The following is a 20,183-nucleotide window of genomic DNA, read 5'->3' as shown; positions in this document are numbered from 1 at the left end:
TCTTCTTCCCCTAATGCTCAGATGGTTATCCGTTTTCATTTTCCATGGATTTTTCATGGATGAAAACTTCGCAGTTGAATTTTTTCCTCTTAGATTTTCTCGTTTCTTTTGAACATGGAAGTTTCTTCCTTTTTTTGACTATAATGCTTACTTGCTCAGAAAAGCAAGAGGAATATTAGTTTCTCTCAGTCTTTGCCTCTGTCTTAAATTGTTGATTTAGTCTCCATTTTTTCAGATTTTACTGTTTGCTCTTTTCTGATTAGACGGCTGTGCTGTAGTAGTTTTTCACTTCCTTTCTCTCTTCCTGAGGTGTGCTTTTCTATCCCACATTCCTGTGTATTTTTTCCTGGTCTGGTTTCTTTGTCTACCTTGTTCGGGGCCTGGTATGATTCTTCCTGTTATGGGTATTTTACTGTTTTCTAGATGGAAGTGTATTATTTTCAGTGAAATTAACTCCTCTCCAGTGGGATTTTTAACCTCTTTGGGCTCCAGAACATACGCAAGGAAGCCACCTCCCCTTTATTTTGATTAAAAATGTTCCAGTCTTTCTGTTTATATATTCTGCATTCTCCACTTAACAGTCCCATAATTATATTTCCAGAATAAATGTTTTCCTGACATTTGATTAATTGCTTTAGGAAACTTTCCTGAGTTTGTTGCCTTCAGCTTTTTTAGTCCTTGGTATTATAATCCTGAATTTCTTTAATGGGATAATCTCTTAGTTGCTTTGTCATAGTCCACATCTCAGAGGTTTAAGATGTTCTTCTCATGAATGTCACCATTGTGGAATGGCTTGTAGTTTCTTCCATAAATACATATTCAGTACAAGGGAGCGAATAGACAGGGATGGGATACAGCAAAGAGATTGGGCAGCAGGTGCCAGAGCCCAGCCATTGTGCGGATATTCCGCATCAAGGAAGGGATTCTGTGAAAATCTCAATGTCTTGTTTCCTATACCCTTGTCATCTCCACTCTTACCCTGCTTGCACACACTCGCACGGTCAGTCTCGCACTCCCACAGCACCAGTATCTGGTCTTTTCCTGTATTCCCTGAATAAATGCACAAGCTTCATGCACTTGGCCAGCTCCATGTCTGGTCTTCTGTATTCCCAGGCAGTATTGTCCCTGCTGTCCTAGCTGTCACTGGCCTGGTGGAAAGATCACGTTGGAGTTCCAGACCTGGGTTAGAATCTGGGTCAGTGGCTATCTGCATTCTTGGCCGCACTGGTTACTTACTCCCTCTCTCAGTCTCCGTCACCTCCCTCATATATGTATGTGGAGGGTATGTGCAGGATAATATATAGCTGACTGACAGGTGCTTTCCTCACCCACATTATTTTGCCACACAGGTACCAGATCACTTGGGTTTGCATCTTGGCAGTATAGGTCTGTGATTTTAGCAAGTCAAAGAATTTGTGCCTTGGTTTCCTCATCTATAGTAGTGTCCAGGTCATAGGATTGTTACGAGGATTCACTGAGTCATAACACATTAAGCACTTACAGATATGTCTAGCCTATAGTTAGCTGTAGATCAACTCTTCTCATTATTAATAACATGTACTTTACAGCTTTACAGGGTTATCATGTTAAGAACATGATCAATTATATGTGAACTTCTCTAGTATCGTGTATATCATATAGATTGCTTTCTACAGATGTCTCCATTTTGAAAAAGTCTCTGAGGTTTTTTGCAAGTTAGAGAACTTTTTTAAAACCCAGGTTACTGTTACAGGAAGTTTGCTAATCCATGGAAACACTGCTGTCCTCATTTGGAGCTGCTGTGTTGTTGTCATGGTGCCATAACTATGTGGTTCTACTTCATCATCATAGATTCCCTGCCTAGTGCTTTGTGTTGGATAAGAAGACTGTTCATTGTCCGGGTGTTCGGCTTGCTGTGATTCTGGTGGTGCTTTTCTTTCCTTGTCTTCTAATAGAACGAGATGGTTCGGGAGCTAGATGGCCACGTCCTGAAGTGTGTGAAAGACCAGAATGGTAATCACGTGGTTCAGAAATGCATCGAATGTGTGCAGCCCCAGTCTTTGCAGTTTATCATTGATGCATTTAAGGGGCAGGTAAGTGACTTAAGAAAGAAACAAAGGAAACAAGTGTTTGGGTGTCTCTACGCCCAGAGAAGAAGGTAGCATTAGGGGGCTGTCCCCACATGGCCACACCACCAGAGATAGCCTCTTGTTTGTCCTGTTTACCTGTATGTCATAAGAACCTCTGTGCTCTTAGCATCAGCTTCCAGGTAGAGCTGATATTTTCTTACATCATTTTTCCAGAATTGCCCCTTAATTGGCTATTATCATTAATTTCTCTTCCCTAAAACATCGTCTTCACACCCTCCTGAGCTACGTGGAACAAAGAATAAAACACACACCTCCTTGGGTCTGTGAAATTGTTTTTTGTTTTTGTTTTTAAAAGGGAAAACATGGTAAATACCAAGCAGATTTTCACGTGCAGTCATGTGTACCACTAAGCTGAGACTGAAATGGGATTTTAGAGTTGTTTAGTCTTTGGGGTTTGCTCAGTTATGGCAGCGGTAAGGAGATTGAAGGGGTTAACTGGGGGGTTGTTTGGGTTTTCTGAGTTAATGAAAAAAGAGCAGATCTGTTTACTTTAAAAATAAGGACTTAACATTTATCAAAATAGACAACAAGGAAAGTAAAATGACTAAGCTGCCAAAAGGGAGAGAATATTTTCAAGATGAAATTGCTGAAGAATTAATAACAAATATATAATCAACTCCTATAATCAAAGACTACCATACAAATTAGTGCAAAAATGACCACAAGCACTAACAGACAAAAAGAAACACAAATTGCCAGTAGACAGAAGACAGAATGATTCCATTAGTAATCAGGAAGATGCAGAATAAGGGTACAGGTAATAGACCACTGTTCCCCTGTTGGTCGGCCGCTGTGTCCTGGCAAAACTGTGGGATCTGATCACTGTTAGTGGGAATAGACATTAGCACAGCCATTTGGAAAATCATTTTGCGACATCCTTCAAAGTTCAGCACACGTATTTCCTGTTACCAGGCATTCCTAGCCTAGGTGGATACTGGGAGACATAACTTCAACATATTGAAAGCAGCCTTATTCTCCTAGGAAAGACTGAATGATCTAGATGTCTGTCAGCGCAGGGTTAGACGAATATTAAAGTAACAAATCAGGTACTTGCCCAGCAGAAGCTCCACAGTAGAAGTAAATACTTCAAACATAATGTTGAGTGAAATAAGTTAATTCATTATAGACTGTGAGTTTTTAGCATTAAAAAAAAAATTTCTTTAAAGATTTTGTTTATTTGACAGAGATAGACAGTGAGGGAGGGAACACAAGCAGAAGGAGTAGGAGAGGGGGAAGCAGGCTTCCCACTGAGCGGGGATCCCGATGCTGGGCTCGATCCCAAGGCCCTGGGATCTTGACCTGAGCCGAAGGCAGACGCTTAGTGACTGAGCCACCCAGGTGCCCAGTTTTTAACATTTTTATAAAACAGAGCAGGACCATACTTTATACTGTGGAAGTTAACACAGTTGTACACATACAGCTATGCATTAAAAACCACATGAAAAGCACTTAATGCGCTGACACTTGGCCAGTGTCTAGTAAGTGTGAGCTCTTGTTATTCTTATTATTCCTGTGATGATTTTTTTTTTTTTTAAGATTTGTTTATTAATTTGAGATAGAGAGCAAGTAAGCACACGGGGGGAAGGGCAGAGGGAGAGAATCCTCAAGCAGATCCATGAGATCATGACCTGGGCTGAAACCAAGAGTCAGACGCTCAACCAAATGACCCATCCAGGTGCCCCCTGTGATTATTCTTAATGACAGACTTGAGTGCAGGTTACTCCATGTCATTCTTGCTAGGAATGCCAGAATTGAGAGTGGGTGGTCCAGAGCTGAAGCCTGTGTTCTTATCTCCTCCAGACCCAAGAAAAGAGGAAGAAGCTTTTCTTACTTATTGCTGGAAAACACCCTAATTAAATTTAGAAGATTTGCAATGTGGTTAAGTGAAAGCATTTAGGATTTGATCCCAGCCCTTTCTTTTTCTCTTGTTAACCCTGTTCTTCGACACCGTGGACTCTTAACAAAGTGTGTTTTGTGACTTCGATTAATTCTCTGTCCATTCTAGGCTTCTTGGAAAAGTCCTTTTCAGCTCTGAATTTATGTACATCTCTAAATTCCTAGGATAGTTATGAAATGGGTTTACACACCTCATTATTTGTAGCGAGAACTCGAATGTGCCACATTTGTAATTTGGCCTTCTGAGTTAGACTGGAACATACTGTCCTGGCTTTGTCAGTTACTGTCTGTGTGGTGGCAGGCACACTGTAGAAACCTCTGGGAGCTGCAGAGCTCTCTTCCGGATGCTGGGAATACTCATCGCTCACTTTCTCTCTGTCTTTGGGAAGATTAACGGAATAATGGATATGAATGACGCCGAGGCATCAAAAGTGGCAACTGTCATTCTTGGCTTTGTTGTTTGTGTTGTCTGTCCTAGGTATTTGCTTTGTCCACGCACCCTTACGGCTGCCGAGTGATTCAGAGGATCCTGGAGCACTGTCTCCCTGAGCAGACACTCCCTGTCTTAGAGGAGCTTCACCAGCACACAGAGCAGCTTGTGCAGGTAGTGGAGTTGCCAGTAGAGTAACTGCAAACACCTGTGGGCTCGTGCAGGCCCAGACCTTGTGTGTTTTCTCAGCACAGGTATCCGTTCCAGAAGAGTCAATGTTAATGTGTTTAAAATGCCCATTGGCTTTGGAGCAGGTTCTCATTTATACCGTCCTGGTTTGTGCTTTTTGAATATGGTTGAAGAAGAGAGCCCTGGCCTTGGAGTGGAGGGCGCTGCCTGCCAGCCTTCTGCCATGGACAGGCCATTTAACCTCTCTTGGTCTCAGCTTCATCATTGCAACTGAACTAAGTGGATTAGGTGGCTTCTTTTTAGCTTTGGTAGTTTCGTTTCTTTTGCCATTAAACATTTCTCCGCCATCACAATAACCAAGAGAACACTTTCTAAGTGTAGTGTTGTACTGAAGCAGCACTTTTGTTGGGAGTTTGTTGTTTGTTTTGGTGGGAGGTGTGATGTTATAAATGTATTACATCCTCATTGTGGAAAAAAATTGGGAGCACAGAAAGTAAGAACAAAAGAAATCATCCATAATCCTGCCATCCAGAAGCAAACACATTTGGGCTTTGCACTTGTTTTTAAAAGTATAAATTTGTACATTTATTTTCTCCAATACTTTTAACCTTAGATGAGTGAATATATCTATCGTATGCTTGTGATGTTATTTAATTAAGTATTGTCTGTTTTGTTGGACATAAACATTGTTTCCCATTTTTCTTAGAGGTAAACTTCTGTTTGAGAGAAAAATAGCTCTTTACTCCCAGCTATGCCTTCCTTTCTTTTTTCTTTTTTTTTTTTTTTTCTTAAGATTTTATTTATTTGAGAGAGAGCATAAGAGGGGAGAAGTTCAGAGGGAGAAGCAGACTCCCCGTGGAGCTTGGAGCCCGATGTGGGATTCGACCCTCGGATTCCAGGATCATGACCTGAGCCAAAAGCAGTTGTCCAATCAACTTAGCCACCCAGACACCCTAGTTTTGTTTTGTTTTTAAAGGAGAGGAGGCCTACTCTTTTGGGCCTAGTAGCTAATAAAGGAAGAACTTAAATAGGACCTTTGGGCATAAATATATAGAGAAATAGTCCATAATCTGGTAAATATTCCTCTTTTGTAATGATAAGGAAAAATTTGTCACTCCCTGTTTATTTTTTAAAGTTCTTAAGTATTCGTTATTATTCAGGTAAACCATCGTGGTGCTGTAGGAAGGAAGGTAGGTGGTGATTAGATGTAAGGATTTAGGTAATTCACAGAACTCACTTTTGCATAAATTTTTTTTCTGTTGTTTCTCGAACAGGATCAATATGGAAATTATGTAATCCAGCATGTATTGGAGCATGGTCGTCCTGAAGATAAAAGTAAAATTGTAGCAGAAATCCGAGGCAATGTACTTGTATTGAGTCAGCACAAATTTGCAAGGTGTGTGCTTTGAATCACATGGACTCCATTTTCCAGAGAAGACGATAAAATAGTATTTCAAGGCTAGAGAGAAGGAGTGAATTTTCATTCTCTTCTTTTTTTACATGTTTCTTTTTCTCCAGGTATACACAGCTTAAAAAGTCCAATGGTTCTATTATAAAGTATAAAATAAAGCAGGTCCCTTAATGTCTCCTCACTCCACTGTGAAATCTGAGCATTATGTTTCTAAAGAACTTAAATCTTACACTGTGGTGAACTAGACATTTTATTAACTTATTTTTTCAGAATTGTGAAATATTCTTTACTCAGTTTCCTCTCTGGTGCCAAAATGAAGAGGCAGCATATACTGTATCTACATAAACAGTATTCTTAGAGTCTCTTTTCCAGTCTTCATACTGTGTGAGGTCAAGAATAAAATGGGCTAGTTATCCCCCGATTGTGAAAAATGTTTTAGGTGACTTACTATTAACAGTGGTTGGAGGAGAAATTGATGGCCCTCCCAAGGGATTAGTGGTATGGTCTAAGTGGAATGTGTGTATCCTACAGTATGTAGTATAGTAGTTTGTATTTTGGGAATATTTTTCTTTGGTTTTTAGGATACACTGCCAAGCAGGTATGACTCTACAGTCTTGATCTTTTTAAATTGCTTGTCTCTAAGTTTTGTAATTTTATAACACTGCGGCATGGAAAGAGAAGAGAAGTAAAAACACTCTTTGATCCAGTGTCTCAGTATCCTGACCAGTTCAGGGTCTCTGTGATCCTGATTTGCCTTTTTTTTTAAAAAAACATTTGGCAGGACCAGGGACTTAGGGGCAGAATCTCTTAGAATTCTTCCTTGGGTCACTATCATCTATTTACTTTTTTTTTCATTGTATTTAATATCTCACTCTTAGGTATAAGTATTAATTAATATTACAGTAGACTTGTGTGTGGTCTGGTAATGACTGAGTAGCTGCTTTGGGCCTAATCCTCCCACAGATAACGACTATAAATTGTGGACAAAATGCCAAAAATCTTCCTGAAGGCATTAAGCCGTTTAAGAGAGTGGCCAAGAACAGGTAGATACCAGAAGGGTTTGGGGGAGGGGAGGGGAGGGGAGGCTTATTGATGACTTGGAAGGACATAATTGCACTGGGGAAATCACCCTGTTCCTCCCCCCCTTCCCCTTTAGATTTTTCTTTTTGTATTGCATTGTATCGAGATATAATTGACAGATAAGTTTGTCAATTATGTAATTGTGTAATTATGTTATTATGTAAGTTTGGCATACATGGTGTGTTGGTTTGATACATTCATATACTGCAGTATGATTACTGCAGTAGCATTAGCTAACACCTTTATCATGTCATATAATTATTTTTGTGTGTGTTGAGAACACCATTAAGATCTAGTCTCTTAAAAAAAAAAAAAGGTCTAGTCTCTTAACGATGTTTTGTGATACAGTATCATTGACTATAATAATCAGGAAATTTCCCAGTTTTAATTGGCTTTTAGCCTGTAGGCAGTTCCTGTTCTGCTCTGGGCTTCTAAAGTTGGATTAAAAAATCTCCAGTGTCCCCAGAAGGCAGAGTTAGGGGCAGCCGTGGCAATGAGAGTGACAGAGTGACAGGGCAGAAATTCCAGAAAGTAAGAGAACCAGGGAGGGGAAGGCCCACATTTAATTTCCCAAATATCTGCTTGACTCCTGACCCACATGTAACGGCACAAACTTGAGGCAGGCCAGCGAAGGCTCAAAGAACTGAACTGAGATCCCTCTTGTGTGGGAGAAGCTTGCCGTTGCAGTTCAGCCAAGTTACTGTACTAAATAAAGGAATGGGGAGAGTAATATCCTTGGGGGAATGTAACAGAACTCCGTTTCTCCTGCATATCATTCATTGTCTAGAAAGCAGAAAATTGTGATAAGACATATAGTCAAGAAAAAAAGAAGAAACAGAAAAAGAAACAACTCCCAACTAGTTCCAGACCACCCCGATGTTGGAATTAGTAGAGAATGATTTTAAAGCACCTATTTTAATTATAGTGAAAGATGTAAAGGAAGATAACAATCGTAATGAATGAAAAGATGTTAGTAGAGAATTAGAAGCTTTGGTATAAAAAGAACAAAATGGAAATTCTGGAATAGAAAAATAAGTCCTCTGAGATAGAATTCACCACGTGGCCTTAACAACAACAGATTAGAGATAACACAAGAAAGAGCTGATACACTTGAGATAAGTAGAAATAAAATAGATTAGTGACTTTCCTACAGTTTTGATGGTGACCCAGAATAAAAAGTAAAAGTTTCATTGATTTTGCACGTGCAGGCACACGCATACACGTATAACTGAAACTGTGTTGTCCATGATTAATTCTAATACCTACTGTTCTGTTTTTTTTTGTTGTTTGTTTGTTTTTGTTTTTGTTTTTTTTTTTTAAAAGAAAAAGCTGGTCACAAATCACTAAGTTGATCTCACCACCCACAAATGGGCTGGGAACTGTAGTTTCAGAATGCCTAAAATAAACTTTAAAGACACAACACTTGATCATATATTAAGGTGGAAGTCTTTGGCCAAGTGGGAACCCATGGTGGTAGCTGAGTTACCTGCTTGCTTTCTTGGAAGACAGGTCAGTGTTGAGGATTGAGTCCTCTACCCAGAAGAATGAGTGTCCTGTTCTAATCCCGACCAGTTTGTAGGGGAGGCAGGCCTGGACTGGATGAAGGTATGGTTCAGCTAAGCAGTCCTGAAAACTGCTGAATTCTTTGCCTGAGCATTTGGAGATCATGACAGGCTTTGTGCTCTCTGAGCAGGATCAGTAATATCTTAAGTCCCTTTTTGGCTGAGGGAGGAGCTGGTGGCTATTAGGAGATAACTTCCAAAGTACCACACTTTGAGTCACACTAGAGCAGTACTGTAGTAGCATAGTGCTGTAGAAGAAAGGTGGGCAAAGAAGTTTCTCTGTGATGCTGTTTCAAAAAGAGGGGAGGCTGTTGGCTTAATTAGACCTGATTGATCAGTTCACCAGACTTGACACTGTGTATTGCTCGCTCACTCGCTCGCTCTTTTTTTTTGTTTTTTGTTTTTAAAGATTTTATGTATTTGATAGAGAAAGACAGTGAGAGAACACAAGCAGGGGGAGTGGGAGGTAGAGAAGCAGACTTCCCCCTGAACAGGGAGCCTGATGTAGGGCTCTATCCCAGGACCCTGGGATCATGACCCGAGCTGGAGGCAGAGGCTTAATGACTGAGCTACCCAGGTGCCCCAGACACTGTATGTTAAGAAAGGTTGAAGAAGTGATCAATAGGATGGTAGTTCTTAACATTTTAGCTTGAGAATTTTTTTTCTTTCTGATCTGTTTATTTGAGAAACAAAGAGAAAGCTTGCACATAACGGGGATGGGGAGAAGCAGAGAATCCCAAGGGCCGAGGGCAGGGCCCAATCCCACAACCCTGAGATCACAGCCTGATCTGAAACCGAGAGCCGGACACTCAACCAACTGAGCCACCCAGGCGCCCGGAGAATTTTGTTTTCCAAATTAAAGCTCACTGTGCGCAATGAGCTAACACCAAGAGCTCTGTGGAACAGCATCCTCTTACCGTGTAAGAACTTGCAGATTAGGGACTTACTCTGGTGATAGTTACTGGACTATTCAGATATCCAGAGGGCTGGGCTCTGGAAGGAGTAAGACAGAGTCCCTGCCCTAAGGTACTCACGAAGTAGGCATTTATGTCCTTTTTCAGTCCCTGAGAGCAAAATTAAGTCGAATGGGTGAAATTTTAGGGGAGAGGATGTTTTGTTTCAGTATATAAAGAAGAATGTTTCATAGAGCCATTCGCCCATACGATAGGTTGCCCTAGAAAGTAATTACTTCCAGGTTATGAGATAATGCTAAATGGCCATATTTAAGGACTGTCACAGAGGAAAGAGCTTCCTGCATTAGCTAGGTCTGGGCTCTTAAGTTCTTTTTCTCTGTGAGAGTTCTGTGACCCAGAGCAGCTCTTCCCCCAGGCGTGAACTCTCTGAAAGCCTTCAGCGTTCAACTGCGCATTGACCCACCAGATGTCCTCTCTGCTGGGTATTGATTCCAGTGATAAAAATACAAATAATATGTATTGTTCTTTGACATCACACGACTTCCTTGTACCCACAGAGCCACAGATGCATAGTAGTATTGGTTTTTAATCACTCCGAGATGGCAAATACCCATGAGCACAGGCGTGTGTAATTTAATTGCCCCTTCTGCCCCCCCCCCCCCCCCCCCCCGCATTTAGTATAGCCAATTCCTGTTTTCCTTTCCCAAGAGGACAGAACTGTGCCAGGTTCAGAGATGCTGGCAGACCTATAGGGGGACTCTTGTTCTTAGACTCTGAAGACGCAGCAGGAGGCTGTTGAAATGAGCGCTGTGGTTCCCGTGCACACCTTTCTTGACTAAGTGTGCAGGGCCTCCTCTCCGGGTGTCCCGCTCTGTGGTTGGCACTAGAGATAGCGACATAAGGGAGGCTTGTTCCCGACCTCTGTACACTCAGAAAGGAGAGGATTTGTGGATTTTGGTTGTGTGTTGAAATTATAATCCTTAACAAGTACAACTTACTAAGCAGACGTGAGCCTTGTATGTGAGTTGCTTCACTTACCTGGGCTGTTCCCTCAGCTGTGAGAAGGTTGGGCCTAGTCTTAGCCACCATTCACACTGGCAGCCACAAATGACAGAGGGCACACTCATAGAACCAGATCTTCCCCAAATGTCAGGCTCTCTTGTGGTGCTGACTGAGTCAGGACAGAGGCCAGACAGACACAGCCCAGCAAGGTCTTTGTTCTAAGAGTTGTCCCTGGATTTGTCTCCTTACAGCAATGTTGTGGAGAAGTGTGTCACTCATGCCTCCCGTACGGAGCGCGCTGTGCTTATCGATGAGGTATGCACCATGAATGACGGTCCCCACAGTGCCTTATACACCATGATGAAGGACCAGTATGCCAACTACGTGGTCCAGAAGATGATCGATGTGGCCGAGCCAGCCCAGCGGAAAATTGTCATGCATAAGGTAGGCCAGGGTGGGCAGATCTCACTCAAAGTCTATAAGGCCTGAGGTTCTTGGACATTTCTGAAATGCAAATAAAAGTAGACAGCTTGCTGCTTTTTGTGGCGTTTGTCACTGGTCTAGGTCTCATGCTGTGCTTCTGTTTCCTTTTATCTACAGTGGCCACTCTCCTCATGTTTTAGTAGCTCACTAGTGTGAAAGAGTCTGAAACTCCCATCCTTGTGAGGGATTTCCCTCCGTGGTCCTCAAGGCATGGTTTTCTGCTCCTAGGAGACCAGTTTCTCAGTCCAACAAATCAGCCTGCTTGCCTGCCTTTTCTCTCATTCATTCCACCACCTTGCACTGAGAGTGTATCTGCCCAGTGCCTGGCCTTGTTCCTGCTCTGTGCCAGGCACCAGCACGGACATGATGAGATTGGTGCTGCCCACAGAGCACTGTGTGGGGAAGAACTGTGCAAAGCGCTGGTGAGCCCGTGAGAGCACGTGCTCGAGGCTTCTCGGGAGGCTCTGCGGGAGGGGAAGTCCAGGCTGAGGGAGAGTGAGGAGGAGAGACAGAGATCCGAGCTGTTAGGTGCCGTGTGTGGGGCCGACACCAGCTGGACACCGAATGCACCTGAAGCCACCCATGGCTTCTGGAACAGTCACAGGGCCGGTCCAGCCAGCCTCCCTCCCACGCTGCCGCTGTGTTTGTGCCAGGCAGCGCCGCAAGCCCCAGCTGCTCCCGACCCGAACCCTTGGTGTTTGGGCTCTGGACTCCCTCTGCCCTTCTCAGGGGAGGTGTTGGGCACGGTCTGGCGATGATGAGCCGCTTGCCCTCACTGAGAACAAAGTTCGGTAATGAGAATCTTTGTTATGGACTCAAGTTCTGAGCCAGACGAGGCTCCCACCACCTCCAGTTCAAAACACAGCACTGCAGTGGTGTTGGCAATGGTCCCCGAAGGCTGGGGGAGTCCAGAGTCCTTCCAGCTGTGAGGCTCGCAGATGCGTGTGTCCAGACGCTGGGGAGGGCAGAGGCCATCCTGGAGTCCTATAGAAGTTTTAAGCCTGTCCGTGCATTCAGTCCTGCCTTTGACAAGTGCTCACGTGCAGACTCAGAGCGAGCCCTCCTCTCAGCAGGGCTCCGGCGTCCGTGAGACGACAGTACCCCACGCGGAGAGCTGCAGTCGTGCTGCGGAGGTGTGGGGCAGGGCCGTGCAGGCATGTGTCAGGGTTTTCTAATGTGGGAGAAGGCTCCCCCAGAGAGTGACATTTGAATAAAGCCCTGAACCCTTCCAGGCAGAGGGAACATGGAACATGAAGGCTTAGGAGCAGGAGACAAGACCATGTATCTGGAGAGGTCAGGCCTGTCCCTGGGTGGGGGCGGGCTTGCAAGGCCAGGTCACATTTGTGTTTCATGTGATTGTCCTGGCTGATGACTAACCTAGAGTAGGGCAGGCAGCAGGGGAGGAGGCAGCGAGGAAGCCGGATGGGCGGCTTTAAAGCCAGGAGGTGGGTAGTGGTTCTGGGACTGAAGACAAGTGGACAGAACAGGGCTTAGCAGTTGGCTGATGGAGGGAGTTGAAAGGGGAAGAAGAGTCCCACAGGCCCCAAAACCTGAGTTTTCCAGCTTTCACTGCCTGGCAGTGTCCTTTCCAGCAAGAGGAGACGGGGGCAGGTTGATTTCCTTCCATCTCCCACCAAATAAGTAAAAAGTGGAGTTGAACAGTGGTGCATGTGCATGAGCACGAGGGTCATTAGTGTCTTGTCTGGGAAAGGAGAAGGATCAGACTTCAGTGGCTGGGTTTAGCAGTCACCAGTCCCGGGGACAGAGAGGTGAAAGAATTGAATGTAAATGTCATTAGTGTTTCTAAAAGGAGGGCCACCAAAAAGCCAGGGGGTCCTGAACTTCACATTCTGATGCCAGAGACCCCGGCGATGTCTGTCGTCCTCACTACCCCCCAGACAGCAGCATAGCATTACCACACATTCTTTTTACAGAGCTGTGAGGCGAGTGCTGTGGGCCACACAGCTCGGAATTGGACCCAGGGCTGTTAACGGTTCCCCACGCGGGCTTGTAGGTGAGAACATGGTAGCTGCTGTGGGCCTGTGTCCTGTGGTGCAGCAGTGGTTTCTAGAGCTACTTGGGACTTCCTTGCTGTGAGGACCTGGCCGACTAGACAGAAATCGTGGCCTGCATGGAGCTCTCAGTGGGGCCACGTGCCCTGGTGTAGGTGGCCAGTGTGTTTGAGTGTGCAAGTGCGCGTCCGGGTGGGGAGCAGGCTGGTACGCACTGTCCTCCGCTGTTGGTGGAACCTTGGGGTGGCGCGCTCCACGCCCCAGCCCGGGCCCGGAGAAAGCTGCGTGAGCCTCCCGGCAGAGAAGGGGGCTCCAGCGAGGAAGCCCCTCTCGTGTCTAGGGTACTCCATGGGGACCCACCCAGGGGCTGGAGAACAGAAGAAAGTGAGCTGAACCCGGGTACAAGAGGGGGAGGGGGCCAGACTGGCGCGGAGTTGGTAGAAGAGTCACCGCTGTGGGACTCAGGGCCTGCCCGGGTAGCTGGCTGGTGCTGGACACACCACTTAGCTGGGCCTCTGGGGTGCATCTGTAGAATGGGGATGAGCACACCTGCCATATGGGCTCACACTAGTCATTTTATTTATTTATTTAAAATTTTTTTTTTCTTTTAAAGATTTTATTTATTTTTATTTGAGAGAAAGCAAGAGCATGAGAAGAGGGAAGTCAGAGGAAGAAGCAGACTCCCCATGGAGCTGGGAGCCTGATGCAGGACTTGATCCCCAAGGCAGCTGCTTAACCAGCTGAGTCACCCAGGCAGCTCACACTAGCCATTTTATTGTTGTCAGTCATTCTCCAGGATCCTCTGTGAACCAGAGGACGGGGTCCTGTGGTGCCTAGAAAGAACAACCCCCACCCGCACCGCTCCACTGCTGAGGGGAGCTGAGGTGCCTCGAGGGGACCAACGGGGCTGAAAGTATGTCCAGCGGCTGCCCTACAGTGACGGTGTGGGCGCCTGTGAGGACGCACGTGCTCCATGGACCGACGTGGAAGTGGTCTGTGGCAGCTGCCTCCGGAGCCCTGGTATCCCCTCACAGAGTAGGGCTCCTCCCTCACACACTCAGCTCACTTCCTGTGGCTGTTGAGTGGCGGGGCTTTGACTGAACTGGGGGGGAAGGTGTCGCCTGGCGGGCTCACAGGCTTGTGTGCACGCTTCGGTGCCTGGCAGCTCGCGGCCGGCTTGCGGGCCAGAGTAACACTGTGCTTCCTCCCCAGATCCGGCCCCACATCGCCACTCTGCGCAAGTACACCTACGGCAAGCACATCCTGGCCAAGCTGGAGAAGTACTACATGAAGAATGGCGTTGACTTAGGGCCCATCTGCGGCCCCCCTAATGGTATTATCTGAGGCAGTCGCCCTGTCCCTCATTCCCACTGACCTCACTGGCCCACTGGCGAATCCAACCAGCAACCAGAAGTGTTCGCGCAGAGAAGCTGAAATGGGTGAATGGTTGCTCCAGGATTACCCGCTCCTCCAAAAAATGGAATCAGATCCACAAGTGGAAAAGCCTTTGTAAATTTGTTTAATTTTATTACACATAACATGTACTAATTATTTTTTTTAATTGACTAATTGCCCTGTTGTTTTACTGGTGTATAGGGTACTTGTACATAGGTGACCAATGTACATGGGAGGCCACACATTTTGTTCATGTTGTATCTATATTACGCGTGTGGAAACTTTCAGGGTGGTTGGTTTAACAAAAAAAGTTAAAAAAAAAAAAAAAAGAAAAAAGTTTTTAACCCATTTTGCCTTGCCGGCAAATTTTGCAAATAGCTCTTCCCCACCTCCTCATTTTAGTAAAAAACAAAAACAAAAACAAAAAAGCCTGAGAAATTTGAATTTTGTTAAATGACCCCAAACTGGCATATAACACTGTTTATAAAGCATATATATATATACATATATATATATATATAATGAAAATTGTTTTAGAGTTGCTAAAGCTTCAGTTTATGACATTAAGTTTATGAAGCTTTGAAAAATCGCCTTTTTTGGAGACTATTATGCTGAAGGAGATGTGTAGTCTGTTTTGTGAGGAGGAGATGTAAGCTCCTAAGATGTCTTTCAAGGCCGGGCGGGTGTATTTGTTTACTGCCTACTGGATTTTTTTCTGTTAACATTGAAAGGCAAAATCTGATTATTTAGCATGAGAAAAAAAAAATCCAACTCTGCTTTTGGTCTTGCTTCTATAAATATATAGTGTATACTTGGTGTAGACTTTGCATATATACAAATTTGTAGTATTTTCTTGTTTTGATGTCTAATCTGTATCTATAATGTACCCTAGTAGTCGAACATACTTTGGATTGTACAATTGTACATTTGTATACCTGTAATGTAAATGTGGAGAAGTTTGAATCAACATAAACACGTTTTTTGGTAAGAAAAGAGAATTAGCCAGCCCTGTGCATTCAGTGTATATTCACACCTTTTATGGTCGTAGCATATAGTGTTGTATATTGTAAATTGTAATTTCAACCAGAAGTAAATTTTTTTTCTTTTGAAGGAATAAATGTTCTTTATACAGCCTAGTTAAATGTTTAAAAAGGAAAAAAATAGCTTGGTTTTATTTGTCACCTAGTCCCACAGTAGCAAGATCCTTTCTAAATGTTATTGAAGATGATTCAGTTCACACTAGTGTTTTTTTTTATCCTAAAAAAGTAATGTTTTGCTTATTTTGTGACAGTCATAAGAACGTGCAAAGTTCAGCCCTGCCCTAGCTTTCCTTACAATCAGAGCCCCTCTCACCTTGTAAAGTGTGAATTGCCCTTCCTTTTTGTACAGAAGATGAACTGTATTTTGCATTTTGTCTACTTGTAAGTGAATGTAACATACTGTCAATTTTCCTTGTTTGAATATAGAATTGTAACACTACACGGTGTACATTTCCAGAGCCTTGTGTATATTTCCAATGAACTTTTTTGCAAGCACACTTGTAACCATATGTGTATAATTAACAAACCTGTGTATGCTTATGCCTGGGCAACTATTTTTTGTAACTCTTGTGTAGATTGTCTCTAAACAATGTGTGATCTTTATTTTGAAAAATACAGAACTTTGGAATCTGAATTTGTGCTTCTGTGTTAACTCCTCCTCTCCCCCTTAACATTCGTGTCCCAGGACAGCCCTTTCCTTCTTTGTGCCTTTCTCCTGCTTGTTTGGTTTTTGTTGGCGGGAGGGCAGGGTGGGATTGGAATATGGCTGGGATGGCGGAACGAAAGCTCTGGAATCCATTTTGACCCACAGATGTTGGCTTTAGCCTGCTTAGTGCTTTCAAAAGCAAGACTATTAGTCCAGATTTCCAACTTCAATTGAAAAATCAGATCGTCTGCCTCCCTGGGCCCAGGGTGTGTGCCCATCAGTCGCAGGGAGCGTCCTCCAAAAACCAGTGCCCTGTGGCGAGACCCAGTTGGATGCTCTTCATTTGCTCTTTCCGGCCTTTTCTGCCTTGTGAGCCTGGGGTCTGGGTTCGAATCCAGTCAATTGCAGATGTTTCCCAGCTCCAGCGTGCACTGGAGCACCTCGTCTTTGGAGGTGGGCGACCATTAAGGCATCCCCGACTGCTGTGCGGTCTGTCTCAGTCTCCCCTCCCGAGGCCCCTTCCCTTTCCTCAGTTTAGGCTGCTGCTGCCCTCATCCTGCCCCACCATGTTCACACGTGGAGTCCTGGCCCCGGCTGGCCCAGGAGCCTAGCTTGCTCATCTTGCTCATCACCCTCAGACTGGGGGCGGTGTTTTAATATGGGAGGCTCTAGCTCGCGGAGGCTGGCCTGCCACCTATGTCTGGGGACGCTCACGTTTCGCCACCTTTGCCCCACGGACACGGGTCGGTGTTGGCAGCTCCAGGATAGCTTCAGCCAGGGAGGCCAGGTGGGAGCCCGCACGACCTCATGACTGCAATCAGAGCCCCAGGGCCAGTCATAGGAGCTTTGCCCTGACCCCTCCCACAGGTAAGGGACTGTCAGTAGCGGGTCCTGGCCCTGGGAATGAAGGGAGGGAAAGGAAGCGGAGCTAAGGCAGGTTTTGAGCCCAGGACCTGAGCTGAAATCCAGCCCTTCCCAAGGTTCCTCTCTCTGGTAGTCCTCATGGGCCCACCAGAGACTGCACGCTAGAGGCCATCGCCCTCTGTCCCCACCTTGCGACTCCCGGGTGTCATGGCTCTGGAATCGGACCAGGTTCAAAGCCGGCTCCCTCCACTCACTGTGCTTGAGGGTGTTACTTCATCTGAAACGAAGTTCCTCCCTGGAAACTGAAGGCGTGAACACATACAGGGGCAGCGGTCTCATTTCCAGCCTTGACTGCGGAGCGCTTCTGGGTGCGGGACCCTCGCGGGGGCAGGGCACAGAGTAGCCAGAGCTGGAGGCCGGGAGTTCTCTTTCCCGGGTGCCCACCCACCCTCTTCGTGGCCTTAGGCCGGCAGCGTGACCTGTCGGAGCCCCCCCTTTCCCTCTTCCATGAGATCGGAGGCCCCGCCGGAGCTGCGTGAGCTGGTACTCTTGGTGGACGCGTGTCCAGGGCACGGACCCGGCATCTGCTCACGGGACGGGTTTCTTCCTTCCCACCTGGGCTCTTCATGTTCACGCTCCGTGCTTCCTTCTCTTGCCCTTTTCCTCGTGGCATTTTATGAAATGTTTCGTCTTGGTGTTTCTTAGTGGTAGCAAGCAAGACAACGCGGTGGGTGATGTGATGACCCTCCCTTGTTCAAGCCTGGGTCTTGAAGGCCTGGGGACGTGTTTCAGTCCGACACACATGGGGCTCAGTCCCTCTGATCCCGTGTCATCTCTTGAGGCCAAGTTTCCTTCTGTGCAAAGCGAGAGAAGTCACAGAAGCTACGTATCAAAGGTCGGCTGTGGGGAGTATGTGAGCTCACGTAGTTGAGCGTCGTGAACGGTGGTGACAGGCCATGTTCTACCTTTGGCTTCACTCCTCCGGCATCTGCATGTGGGCTTTGGTGAAGCCGACAACCTTGACCGTCACGTACAAGGTCACTTGCTGTGAACCAGCTGTCAGGTCCTCGCCCCAGTCCTGGGATCTGAGGCAATTCTTTTGGGGTCCCGAGCCTAGTTTCCTTGGTGCATCATGGGGCAGACCCCTCCCTCTGCAGGAGGGAGTTTCTGTTCTGTTCTTTTTTTCTTTAGAATTTAAAAACTAACGCTTAAAGAGAAACTAACATTTACTAATTCTTCCAACCAGCAAATGTTTTATAGATATATACTGCCTAAGTCAAAGACTCAGGGAAGGAAAATGTCATTTCTCCAGAACAGTGACTAAAATATTTTTAATTTTTATTAATTAATAATTATTTCTAAGGTGTACAAAGGTACAGAAAATAATATAACACATAATATGTACTCATCTCATAGTCTGTAACCACCCTGAACAAATGCTCGTATTTTCCACCTCTTCATTGGGTAACCTCTGTTCCGCCTGCAAGGCCCTCACCACCCTTTCCCACCCAAGTGGGCTTATCCAGGGCCCACGTTACTTTCCTTCTAGGGCCATGGAAGGACTTCATGGAGTCCTCCCTGACTGACTCAGCTGTCTGTGCCCTTTACGTGCTCCTAAACTCCTGCAAAATGGACAGACTGCGTGCCGCTGGCAAATGCAACAGTCAGTATTCATCTGTAAAATGGGCATAAGGGTACTTGCAAGGTAGTTGTGAGGACTAAATGCATTAAAACGTGTAAAGCAGCTACAGCTAGTACTGTGTAAGTACTAGCTATAAAAATTAGTGGTATCGGGGTGGCTCAGTGGGTTAAGCCTCTGCCTTTGGCTCAGGTCATGATCCCAGAGTCCTGGGATCGAGCCCCGCATCGGGCTCTCTGCTCAGCAGGGACCCTGCTTCCCCTCCTCTCTCTCTGCCTACTTGTGATCTCTGTCTGTCAAATAAATAAACAAAATCTTAAAAAAAAAAATTAGTGGTATCATTTTAGTGTCTTATATTCTTAATTTTTTTTTAATTATTAACATGTATTATTTGTTTCAGGGGTACAGATCTGTGAATCATCAGTCTTACACAATTCACAGCACTCACCATAGCACATACCCTTCCCCAATGTCCATCACCCAGCCACCCCATCCTTCCTACCCGTTCCCCTCCAGCAACCCTCAGTTTGTTTCCTGAGATTAAGAGTCACTGATGGTTTATCTCCCTTCCTGGTTTCACCTTGTTTCATTTTTTTCCTCCCTTCCCCTATAATCCTCTGCCTTGTTTCTCAGATTCCACATATCAGTGAGATCATATAATTGTCTTTCTCCGATTGACTTATTTCACTCAGCATAATACCTTCTAGTTCCATCCATGTTGTTGCAAATGTCAAGATTTCATCTTTTGATGGCTGCATAATATTCCATTGTATGCAAACACCACATTTTCTTTATCCTTTCATCTGTCGGTGGAGATCTGGGCTCTTTTCATAGATTGGCTATTGTGGACATTGCTGCTATAAACATTCGGGAGCAGGTGCCCCTTCGGATCGCTACATTTGCATCTTTAGGGTAAAGACCCAGTAGTGCGATTGCTGGGTCATAGGGTAGCTCTATTTTCAACTTTTTGAGGAACCTCCATACTGTTTTCCAGAGCAGCTGCACCAGCTTGCATTCCCACCAACAGTGTAGGAGGGTTCCCCTTTCTCTGCATCCTCGCCAGCATCTGTTATTTCCTGACTGGTTGATTTTAGCCATTCTGACTGGTGTGAGGTGATATCTCATTGTGGTTTTGATTTGTATTTTCCTGATGCCAAGTGTTGTTAAGCACTTTTTCAAGTGTCTCTTGGCCACTGGATGTCTTCTTTGCAGAAATATCTGTCCATGTCTTCTGCCCATTTCTTGACTGGATTATTCATTCTTTAGGTGTTGAGTTGGATAAGTTCTTTATAGATTTTGGATACTAGCCCTTTATCTGATATGTTGTTTGCAAAGATCTCCCATTCTGTCGGTTGTCTTTTGGTTTTGTTGACTGTTTCCTTTGCTGTGCAAAAGCTTTTCTTTTTCTTTAATTCATATTTTTGAGAGCTGGAATTTTTTTTTTATTTTTTATTCAGGGTTTTATTTATTTCTTTGACAGAGACACGGCGA

General features: G+C 45.0%; 1 protein-coding gene and 1 non-coding gene across 21 annotated transcripts in view; both read left to right on the top strand.

Moving 5' to 3' along the window:
- The window catches only part of PUM1 (pumilio RNA binding family member 1), a 136,613-nt gene extending 121,740 nt beyond the window's left edge, over positions 1-14,873 (top strand). For 18 of the 20 annotated variants that reach the window (XM_004740962.3, XM_013046740.2, XM_045064087.1 and 15 more), the window contains 5 exons: positions 1,935-2,072; positions 4,504-4,629; positions 5,919-6,040; positions 10,865-11,057; positions 14,321-14,873. In XM_004740962.3, the coding sequence (XP_004741019.1) occupies positions 1,935-2,072; positions 4,504-4,629; positions 5,919-6,040; positions 10,865-11,057; positions 14,321-14,452 (711 nt within the window). In that variant the 3' untranslated portion in view covers positions 14,453-14,873. Of the gene's footprint in view, positions 1-1,934; positions 2,073-4,503; positions 4,630-5,918; positions 6,041-7,018; positions 9,145-10,864; positions 11,058-14,320 lie in introns of those variants that run through there. The other 2 variants (XM_045064084.1, XM_045064088.1) reach the window with 2 other exon arrangements.
- On the top strand, positions 11,844-11,928 carry LOC123387437. The gene has a single exon (XR_006601889.1). It is a non-coding gene; the product is annotated as a small nucleolar RNA SNORD103/SNORD85 (small nucleolar RNA).
- Positions 14,874-20,183: the final 5,310 nt, after the last annotated feature.

This window comes from Mustela putorius, unplaced genomic scaffold (assembly GCF_011764305.1).
Source record: "Mustela putorius furo isolate JIRA1106 unplaced genomic scaffold, ASM1176430v1.1 tig00003853_pilon_pilon_pilon, whole genome shotgun sequence".
NCBI classification, from domain to species: domain Eukaryota; kingdom Metazoa; phylum Chordata; class Mammalia; order Carnivora; family Mustelidae; genus Mustela; species Mustela putorius.
Note: the sequence above shows the minus strand (reverse complement) of the source record. Positions and strands in the feature narration are given on the sequence as shown.